This window comes from Neoarius graeffei, chromosome 27, assembly GCF_027579695.1.
Source record: "Neoarius graeffei isolate fNeoGra1 chromosome 27, fNeoGra1.pri, whole genome shotgun sequence".
Taxonomy (NCBI): Eukaryota; Metazoa; Chordata; class Actinopteri; order Siluriformes; family Ariidae; genus Neoarius; species Neoarius graeffei.
The window spans coordinates 41,032,836-41,043,749 of record NC_083595.1 but is presented as its reverse complement, the minus strand read 5'-3'; the positions used below and the strand labels follow the sequence as shown (position 1 = coordinate 41,043,749).

The following is a 10,914-nucleotide window of genomic DNA, read 5'->3' as shown; positions in this document are numbered from 1 at the left end:
AACACTCACCAAGAAATTGTCCAGGTTTTCAGCAATAATAATAATACTTGTTTTCAGTACTTACGGTACATATACGTTTACCGTACCATGTTCTGTCCCACCCGTGGGCGGCATGGTGTGAGGCAACAGTGGTTAGCACTGTTGCCTCACAGCAACAAGGCTCTGGGTTCAAGCCCAGTGGCTGACGGGAGCTTTTCTGTGTGGAGTTTGCATGTTCTCCCCGTGTCTGTGTGGGTTTCCTCTACAGTCCAAAAACATGCAGGTTAGGCTAATTGGTGGCTCTAAATGGTTGTATGTCTCTATGTGTCAGCCCTGTGATGACCTGGCGACTTGTCCAGGGTGTACCCCCGTCTCTCACCCATAGTCAGCTGGGATAGGCTCCAGCTTGCCTGCGACCCTGTAGGACAGGATAAGCAGCTACAGATAATGGATGGATGGATGGATGTCCCCACCCATTATTACCTCATCATCATCACTGCCAATCCAGGTTTGAGGGCAACCAATGTTTAGCCAGAATTACAGCAGTTCCAATTGGGTGGCCAATTCCTTTCTGCACACTCAAACACACATTCACACCTATGGGCAATTTAGAGTAGCTAGTTAACCTAACTGCAGGTGTTTGGATGATGGGGGGAAACTGGAGCACCGGGAGAACATTCAAAGGATAAGGTAAACCTATGGGGGCAGTCATGGCCTGAAGGTTTGAGAAGCAGCCTTGGGCCCAAAAGGTCACCAGTTTGATTCCAGGGACTGGTAGGAAAAATGTGAGGGGAGTTGAGTGAATGAACAGAACTTTCCCCTCCCTCTATATCATGGCTGAAGTGCACTTGAGCAAGGTACCTACCGTAAACCCCAACTGCTCCCTGGGCGGTGTAGCATACGGTAGCTGCCCACTGCTCTGGGTGTGTATGTGTGCTTATTGCTCACTTGTGTGTGCATGCGTGTGTTCACTGCTTCAGATTGGTTAAATGCAGAGGAGGAATAGCTGTGCTTGAGTGTTCATGTGACAAATAAAGGCTTCTTTTTCTTATGCCACATTCACAGAAATCACAAGTCAGCCAAGCATGGAAAATTTTGGCTCAGTTTGCTAATCCAAAACAAATGTCATGTTCAGTTCACTTCCTGTTACTGATTCAGAGTTGAACTGCTTTCAGTCTACTCCAGAGTTCACTTGGAACCAGACCGAGACCAGACACTCAGATGCTCTCAGACTGGTTACTTTGGTTTGCACTTAGGGCGATATACTGTAGCTGTGTCATTCTCATCGGAATAAAGAACAGCACAGCAGGAGAAAACACACCCCAGGGTTTTATTGAAACAAACTAAACATTGCATATGTGTAAGCACCTCGAGTGACGGACTCAGTACAGTTTGTTTTTAGTTCTTCATTGATCTGTGGTGATGACTGTGGTGTTAATCAAGGAAAACTGTTTGTGAGCTGAAGAGGCAGAAAGGAATAATAACAAAATGCCATAACAACACACAAAAATAATAGAGAATGTAATAAGATACTGTCTCTTTCACTGATGAATTACACTGCTAATCTTTTCCAAGCATAAACAGACAATAGATAAATAAATTCAGGCAGTAATAATAATAATAATAATACATAGGGCCAAATTACTCAATTCTGATTGGTCAATCAAGGAGGGCTTTTTTCCTTAACACGGGGCTGTATTTCCGAAATGCTATTAGCTAGTTCGTTGCTTGGTTACTTGATTAAATTTATAATGATGAATGGTATTTGTAATTCCTTTTAGATCAAGCACAGAGTTTTCTTGCATTTAGCAATCAGCTTTTGTAAAGAAGTTCATTCATTCATTCATTCATTCATTATCTCTAGCCGCTTTATCCTTCTACAGGGTCGCAGGCAAGCTGGAGCCTATCCCAGCTGACTACGGGCGAAAGGCGGGGTACACCCTGGACAAGTCGCCAGGTCATCACAGGGCTGACACATAGACACAGACAACCATTCACACTCACATTCACACCTACGGTCAATTTAGAGTCACCAGTTAACCTAACCTGCATGTCTTTGGACTGTGGGGGAAACCGGAGCACCCGGAGGAAACCCACGCAGACACGGGGAGAACATGCAAACTCCACACAGAAAGGCCCTCGCCGGCCCCGGGGCTCGAACCCGGACCTTCTTGCTGTGAGGCGACAGCGCTAACCACTACACCACCGTGCCGCCTGTAAAGAAGTTACAATAAAATTTTGTAAACCACTTTCAAAATCCTCGTGTCGTGTCGCTGTGTCATGATGAAAGATGCTTTAGAAACTGATTCAAATGTGCAAGATAGTCTTGCGCCCTGATTGGTTCAGAAAACGTGAATGACAAATGTTGTGAACTTGAATGGCTTCCGAACAAGTAATCGTATGGTTCCTCATAAAATTAAGGATCAATTTCACTCATGATTTCTAAGTTTTGAAATTGCCCTCGTAGCTTCGCGATTCGGCCAATTTTCAAAACTTCGAAATCACTCATGAAATTAATCCTTAATTTTACTCGGCCCCATACGATTACCTATACCTATAAGTTTTGCCAGGCAAAACAGACCTCGCCCGGTAGCACTTATAATGAATATGAAAGAAGATATCACGAAAAAACAATTTTGACCTTTCTGGTGACCATGACCTTGATTTTGACCTTGTGTGTGAACATACTTGGCCAATAAACATGGCTCTGATTCTGATTCTCATTCGCACACCGTACTGCTCTCAGCTAATCAGAACAAAAAGTATTGTACTTCTTCCCACTCCTTTTTCGAACAGTGTGCAGTGTTTTGTAATGTCTTAGCTCTTTGTTATTTAATTATTATTTTTTAAATTTCTTGTTTTCTTTCTTTTGTATGTACAAATAGTTGCATAAATTTTTATACATGTTCGAAATAAAAATAAATTAATTCATAAATTCAACACACCATACTGCTCTCAGCCAATCAGAACACACCGTACTGCTCTCAGCCAATCAGAACACATCTGAATGAATATGAAGGAAGATATTGCAAAAAAAACTATTTTGACCTTTTTGGTGACCTTGACCTTTTTGGATGACCTGCAAAATATTGGAGGTTCTATTTGAGACCAATGCCCATCTATCCTGAAAGTTTCATGAAGATTGGTCCAGCTGTTTTCCCGTAATATCATTAACAAAAAAAAGAAAGAAAGAAAGAAAGAAAGAAAGAAAGAAAGAAACAAACAAACAAACAAACAAACCCCTTTGAAAACAATACCTCGCCCCCTGGTGGACTCCGTCCCGGGCAAGATGATGATAATAATAATAATAATAATAATAATAATTCTGCCATAGATTACTGTTTACAACAGATATGTAAATATTTGTCTGAAGAATTTGCATTAATATTGGAGCACGTTAATTGTATGTCAATAAAAATAAGAAATTCCAAAATGAGAAATTATACAGACACTCTGATAAAATGGTATTTATTTTTATTACTTTTTGTACAAATATTCCCTCATTTCCTATTTTTTTGACATATAGATAAAAATGATAGTACACTTAAATTCCTCTGACTATAATACATGCTTCAGTTTTGACACTATACACAATGACAATCGTAAGTATACCTGAACATTTTGAGATGTTCTGGACAATTTTTGAACGACAGTTACGTCAAACACTGCATGGGTAGAGAAACTGGGCCTAGTTGTAAAAAATAAGCCTATCCTTACTTAAAGGCTATTTGTTGAGATGCTGGGTCTGTAAGCAGAAGACAAATACTACAGTTCGTCTTAAAAGCCAAACTAGAGCTACAAGGTAATGCCACAGTCCTTATGGAAGCAAAATTACACACTATTTCTGACTTAGGTTATAAAAAGATATTCATAACAATATTCAAGTTTGCATTTTATATCATCAATATCAAAAGTGCATCGAAGGAAATCAGGAACTCATCCTCTCAAAGAGTTGAGAATCATTCTTGAAGGACAAACATATCCCTGCTAGCACAAAAATGTATGTATTATTGTTTCGGAATACCACAAGAGGACATTAGTGTGTAAAAAAAAAAAAAAAAAAAAAAAATCCCAAACACTGTTCATTTTCATAACAATAAATTATAACTACTGAAAATAAAACAAGGAGCTAGTTTACACCAGTGCCTAATATTACATCTTAAATCTGTCGACATCACTACAAAAAGCAAGCCAGCTCTTGTGCGAACTTCTGCTCTCCACTTTCTCTATTTTCCAAGACATTTTTTTTTTTTTTTGGAGAAAAAGCACCAGGAAACATGGCCGTTGTGGACAGTCACAGCCCTTTGAGGTTTCTCTTGTATATCCAAAAGAAGAAGAAGTTGAATTTGGCATAAGATCAGATGTGATGAGTCAGCTTGCATATAAAAGTTCATGTTCCCAGAAGCTGTTCTCTTGAAGTCTGTAAATGCAATCCCACTGGGGATGACTGATAAGATATGGAGGCATGTCTATGATGCAAGGGCTCAGTAAGCAGTGCAGGCCAGGTGAAAGGTGGTGCAGTTCTTTTCTTTTTTAATGAATGAGCAACAGATTGTCCAGTGCACTGAGCAAATCCTTCATTTTCTTTCCATCTACCTTTGCCTGTCTTATGTTTCTTGCTTTGACTCTTTGCTCACTTTCTTTTCTTCCTATTATTTACGTACCTACCACTCTTGTTTATATATATCTTCTCTCTATCTCTTTTTCTTTCTCTTCCTCTACTCCGTTCCAGAGACGTGTAGTGTTGTAGTGGGACGCTCCCTGAGAGTTGGGCTAGGTTAAGCCCTGTGGGCAGCTTGCGTTATCGCTCCTCTGCTACTTTCCCATTGGCCTCACTTTCTGTCTCCTCCCTGGGTTTCTGTCTCTGGAAAAAACCCAGCTGGGGAAAGAGAAATAGCTGGAATTTACCATAACGCATCCCATAAGCCAAACGTCCACCAGACACAACGTGAAAAACATTTAATTTACTTGTAGCCAGTTGTTTCATTTAGACTGTAGTGCAATAACAAATTGTGACATTTTATCAATATTTTAAGGTTATATCTGCGTTATGAATGAATGAGACATGGGACACGGTTATGTTATCAGGTCACAAAATTGCACATAAGTATCCATGCAAACAAAATATTTTAAAAATCACACACACACGCAGACTATATATAGATATATATTCTATCCACAGTCACTGGATATGAGCAATTGCATGCTCTGATTGGCTACTCTACTACTAAGCTATCAGCTCATATACCGTGAGTAGAGAAAAACAAAATGGCGGAGTGCATCAAGTCAGATATATCACTTTGTTATTAAGTATTTAAAAGAAACAGAAATAGCTAAATAAAATAATATAATCTGCGGCACGGTGGTGTAGTGGTTAGCGCTGTCGCCTCACAGCAAGAGGGTCCAGGTTCGAGCCCCGTGGCTGGCAAGGGCCTTTCTGTGTGGAGTTTGCATGTTCTCCCCGTGTCTGCGTGGGTTTCCTCCGGGTGCTCCGGTTTCCCCCACAGTCCAAAGACATGCAGGTTAGGTTAACTGGTAACTCTAAATTGACCGTAGGCGTGAATGTGAGTGTGAATGGTTGTCTGTGTCTATGTGTCAGCCCTGTGATGACCTGGTGACTTGTCCAGGGTGTACCCCGCCTTTCGCCCGTAGTCAGCTGGGATAGGCTCCAGCTTGCCTGCGACCCTGTAGAACTGGATAAAGCGGCTAGAGATAATGAGATGAGAGATGAAAATAATATAGTGTTCACCCCCAATATCGCCTGTTGCACACTCCAGCCTAGTTGGTGGCAGTAATGCACCTTTAAGTTGGTTTGCCAAAGACCAAAAAAAGAAGAAAAGAAAATGGTGGAGCATGTTACTGAACCGAGGACGAAATAAAACTCTACTCAAAAACAACGCCCCCCCAAAAAAACCAAGCAACAAAATATGGAATAAAAGTATTTGATGGTAAGGACGCATCTTTATTTTTCAAGAATTATTATTATTATTATTATTATTATTATTATTATAGCATTTTTCAAAAATCGCTGTATTTTTAAATTCCTGTAAATTACTGTAATTTTGCCAGTTTGTTTACGTTCTAAGTGGAAATGATTTTCTCGGATGTTTTGTATAAAGTTTTTATTTACTGAATTTGTAAAAAATAAAAATGTTCTGTTTGTCAAAATCCAGTGAATGTGGATAGAATAAAACAGTTATTCCACTCAATCTTGTAGTACATGGCTTATAGCCGACGAGGGTCTATCAGCTCGTGTACAGCTCGATTTCGTGGAATAATTGTGAATTATATATATATATATATATATATATATATATATATATATATACACACACACACACACACACACACACACACACACCCTGGTGAAAAATAAATGTGCTAAGTGTACTAAAATTTAGCATACTTTTGTGTACTTGAAGCCACACTAATCATCAATATACTTCAAGTGTGTTTATGATTAGTTAACTTGAGGCATGCTATTTTGGAACAACTAATTTTGTACTAAATATATTTTAATTGTAATTAAATTGTACAAAAGTGCAACTTGAAGTGTATTTATGTGCTAAATTACACATAACTTTCACTTAAAGTATATTTTAGTATAATATATTTCTATAAAGTGTAATATAGTATAATTATTTTAAAGTATGTTAAAAGTGTTAGCGTGAAAGTGTGATGTTAGTATACTTTTTATATATTTACAAAAAGTATAATTTGTGTAAATACATTTTCAATATGAATATACTTTAAATACAATAAAGTACATTTATTTTTCATCAGGGTGTGTGTCTCATTATCTCTAGCTGCTTTATCCTGTTCTACAGGGTCGCAGGCGAGCTGGAGCCTATCCCAGCTGACTGTGGGAGAAAGGCGGGGTACACCCTGGACAAGTCGCCAGGTCATCACAGGGCTGACACATAGACACAGACAACCATTCACACTCACATTCACACCTACGGTCAATTTAGAGTCACCAGTTAACCTAACCTGCATGTCTTTGGACTGTGGGGGAAACCGGAGCACCCGGAGGAAACCCACGCGGACACGGGGAGAACATGCAAACTCTGCACAGAAAGGCCCTCGCCGGCCACGGGGCTCGAACCCAGGACCTTCTTGCTGTGAGGCGACGAGGGTCTATATATATTTTATATATATATAAAATAGTATTACAGAAGTTATTACCTTCCATAGAGCTAAAATGAGGAGGGAGAGTAGCAACAGTCCTCCTAGTGTACTCCCAATAATAATCCAGATGGGAACACGATAATCTTCCTCCTTCCTCAATTCCAGAATTATCTAAGAAAAAATTAAGGTATACATTATTCAACCATATATATAATAAACTTTTACATTAAAAATAAAGTTCAACAAATCAGCATTCCTTAGCTCCGGTACAGCACAGCAGTACATTTTGGTGACTTACCTGCTTAAATACACCTCATTCACCTCACCAATATGAGGGAAATCACCAAATTGTGCCAGACCAAATTTTTAACATTGTGATAAACTCATACATTTAGATCAGCTTTACGTTATAGCCTTCTCACTTCATGCCATATAAATTACAGATTTTATTTAAACCCTTAAACTCCCAGAATCCTTTGTGAGATATCCTTTCCTATAGGATTTACCATAGTTATCAAATGATTTATAGTAGTAACTGAATAATATTCTTCAGCATGAAATAATCAGAGAGCCATTTAATAGCTTAGCAATAATCAGAGAGCCTTTTAAGAGATTAGAAATGTCAATCATTAATTTTTTTGGTCTGTTTAAAGAAAAGCCCAACTTGCTGATTTTTTGCATGTGCTGCATTCCCCTGGAGTGTCCATAGATGGCAGAAGAGTTCAGTGTGAGGAATAAGAACTGCAAGGAGGTCTGCTGGTCCTTTCGGTCCTTTGGTTCCAGATTACTGGAATTCACTAAAAAAACCTTCCAGCATCTGAGATGTTAAAAGGACGTCTGCTCCCCAGACTGACTAGTGTGACTACACCATGTTAAACGGCCTGCGCACAGCCACTGTGGTCTGTACTTTCATGTGCAAGATGAGGGACTTTTTAGATTTATAAATCCTTTAGAATACTTGTGAGTGATGAGTTTAGAACACAACTACATTACAAAGCCTTTGCTGACTAAGAGAACATTCAATTTCATTCAGTCACCCCAGTGTTCCGTGCACAGATCAGGAGTTATTAACTGGAGGACTGCAGACTCTGCAATGTATTTCAGTGGATCACACTGAGCACTTGAATAATACTGGAGCAGAACTGATCATTGTATGAAAAACAAAACAAAACCAGGCTGTAGTTTAACAACTCTAGTTTTCTAAACATTAATCATATCTGCTTCTGTTGCAGGCCCTCTGTTGTGGCTTTTCCCATCCATGCACTTGAGTAAATAATGAGCTGAAGGCAGCTCATCACTCCAGAGATTAGCTACAGCGCTAGAGACATTATATCAGAAAGGGAAATTGTCACTTTTTCAAAAATGGATGAAAACGGAATATTTAAACTAAAGACTAACAGACAAAGCCAAGTCAAAGTCCTTCCCACGCCTTACAGTACCTGGTATTCCTAGGCAGTCTCCCACTCAAGTACTAACCAGGCCCAACCTGTATGTGGCGCATCGGGCGGCGCCGATCTCCGTTTCCATAACCCTCGGCCTCTTGCCTATTACATAGCTAGGGTTACAGTGGGGGGCTAGTCCTCTGGTAACCACGAGAGTTTAACTCCCCATGCACATCTGTATTGCATCGTGCCTTGCCAGATGGCACCATTTTTATGATGGTCTTTGGTATGACCCGACCGTGAATAGAACTCCCGATCTCCCGATCGAGAGGCGGACACGCTACCACTAGGCCACTAGTCGGTCAACAGACAGAGCAGTGTGTGTTTATTATTATTTATTATTATAATTTATCTATTCAGAATCTCTTGTGCTAGTCATAAGTGGTTATGTGAGTCATCACTATGAAACAAAACATCTGAAAAATAAAAATAAAAAAGGTCCTTCCCGCACCATATGGTGCATTAGGCGGCGCTGATCTCCGTTTTTGTATCCCTCGACCTCTCACCTGTTACATAGCTAGGGTTACAGTGGGGGACTGGGTCCTCTGGTAACCACAAGAGTTTGACTCCCCACTCACATCTGTATTGCTGCATGCAATACAGTAAGTACCATTTTTAAGATGGTCTTTGGTATGACTCAGCCACGAGTAAACAAACATCCATCCATCCATCCATTATCTGTAGCCACTTATCCTGTTCTACAGGGTCGCAGGCAAGCTGGAGCCTATCCCAGCTGACTACGGGCAAGAAGTGGGGTACACGTCGCCAGGTCATCACAGGGCTGACACAGAGACAAACAACCATTCACACTCACGGTCAATTTAGAGCCACCAATTAACCTAACCTGCATGTCTTTGGACTGTCGGGGAAACCGGAGCACTCGGAGGAAACCCACGTAGACAACATGCAAACTCCACACAGAAAGGCCCTTGCTGGCCGCTGGGCTCGAACCCAGGGCCTTCTTGCTGTGAGGCGACAGCGCTAACCACTACACCACCAGTAAACAAACATAACCACTTCAAATTATTTAATGTATAACCAGAAACTAATCTTCAATCGTTAAGGGTTAAATTATTTCAGTCATGATTAGCTGTGTATCTGGACCTTTGTAAGCAAGGAATTTGATCTCACTGGACCTTCGTAAAAACAAACAAACAAACAAACAAAAAAAATCCCTGGCCTAGATTTTACATTCTCAGTGCTACAGTATGTACAAGGTAAAAAAAAAATTCCCTTCAGGAAGAGGACAGTAATTTTCTCAGCTGGCCAAACCCTGGTCACTAGCATATTAGCCGAATATTAAGCACTACAAATAATATGTCAATGAAACAGCTTTTTTTTTTTTGAGAGTTGCATTCAGATGGCCCAAGTGTATGTGGGGTAATATGCAGTTTCCTGTCTACGTGGACATGAGGACATGACTCACATGTCTGATGGGCCTCTCTTCTTGAAGGAACATGGGACTGGCCTGGCTCAGCTCCACCGAGGCTGTCGTCACCAGCTCCAGTGTTTTAAACTTCAGCTGGACATGACAGGAAAAACACACAGTCATTTCTATGGCCCACACACACACAGGCAAAATGCAAGTGAGGGCAGTGACTGATGCAATATACAGGGAAGAGAATCAGGAAGAAAGACCGATATGGAGTCTTCCTAATAGACAGTTCTACACACGTGTGGATTTTTTTTCCCTCTTGTTTATAGCCAATTCTGAATGATTACAGAAAAGTCCTACTGCTACAATGTTGTTTCATCATACGAAGTGTTTCTCGGTTTATAGAGCTGATCTGTATATAACTGGACGATAGACTCCACTTACTTCATGGAGAGAGTCAACACGCAGAGATCCACTGATTCTCACGCTGACATCGCTATAGGAGCTTAAATTCACATTGCACTGAATCGGCACAGCCAGGGAGTTGGTATAATTCTACACACACACATACACACACACACACTATGTTCACAAACACCCTTCCTTGCAGATCAGTTTCAGCTGCTTGTGGCCAAATCTTGGTTGGTCAAAAACCCACTTCTCTGTCATGAAGAGACACACTTCATTACAAAACCCCTTCCAGTGATATCAAGGCATTGTTAACTTAATGAATCCGGTTAATAACACTGGGTTAAAGATTATTTGCAGTTGCACTGATGAAAATCCACTGACCGCATTTTAAAGGATAAACCGCTGTAATGGAGTCTTTCTGTCTTTCATAAAGCAAGCAATTTGGCATGCTAGATGACCAAACGTTCAATCGGCTTGCCACAAATGGTGATTAAATAGCCCTTACATCACAAGATAGGCTTTTAAAATTAAGCAACGCACCAGACACAGCAGAATAAAAAGAACAGAATGGTTTTAGAT

General features: G+C 40.3%; 1 protein-coding gene across 2 annotated transcripts in view; it reads right to left on the bottom strand.

Moving 5' to 3' along the window:
• Window positions 1-4,036: 4,036 nt before the first annotated feature.
• The window catches only part of itga11a (integrin, alpha 11a), a 133,037-nt gene continuing 126,159 nt past the window's right edge, over window positions 4,037-10,914 (bottom strand). Inside the window, exons 27-30 of one of the 2 annotated variants that reach the window (XM_060912055.1) lie at window positions 10,369-10,479; window positions 9,976-10,071; window positions 7,165-7,278; window positions 4,037-4,858 (exon numbers count right to left, since the gene is read on the bottom strand). In XM_060912055.1, coding sequence (XP_060768038.1) covers window positions 4,781-4,858; window positions 7,165-7,278; window positions 9,976-10,071; window positions 10,369-10,479 — 399 coding nt within the window. In that variant the 3' untranslated portion in view covers window positions 4,037-4,780. Of the gene's footprint in view, window positions 4,859-7,164; window positions 7,279-9,975; window positions 10,072-10,368; window positions 10,480-10,914 lie in introns of those variants that run through there. The other variant, XM_060912056.1, reaches the window with a different exon arrangement.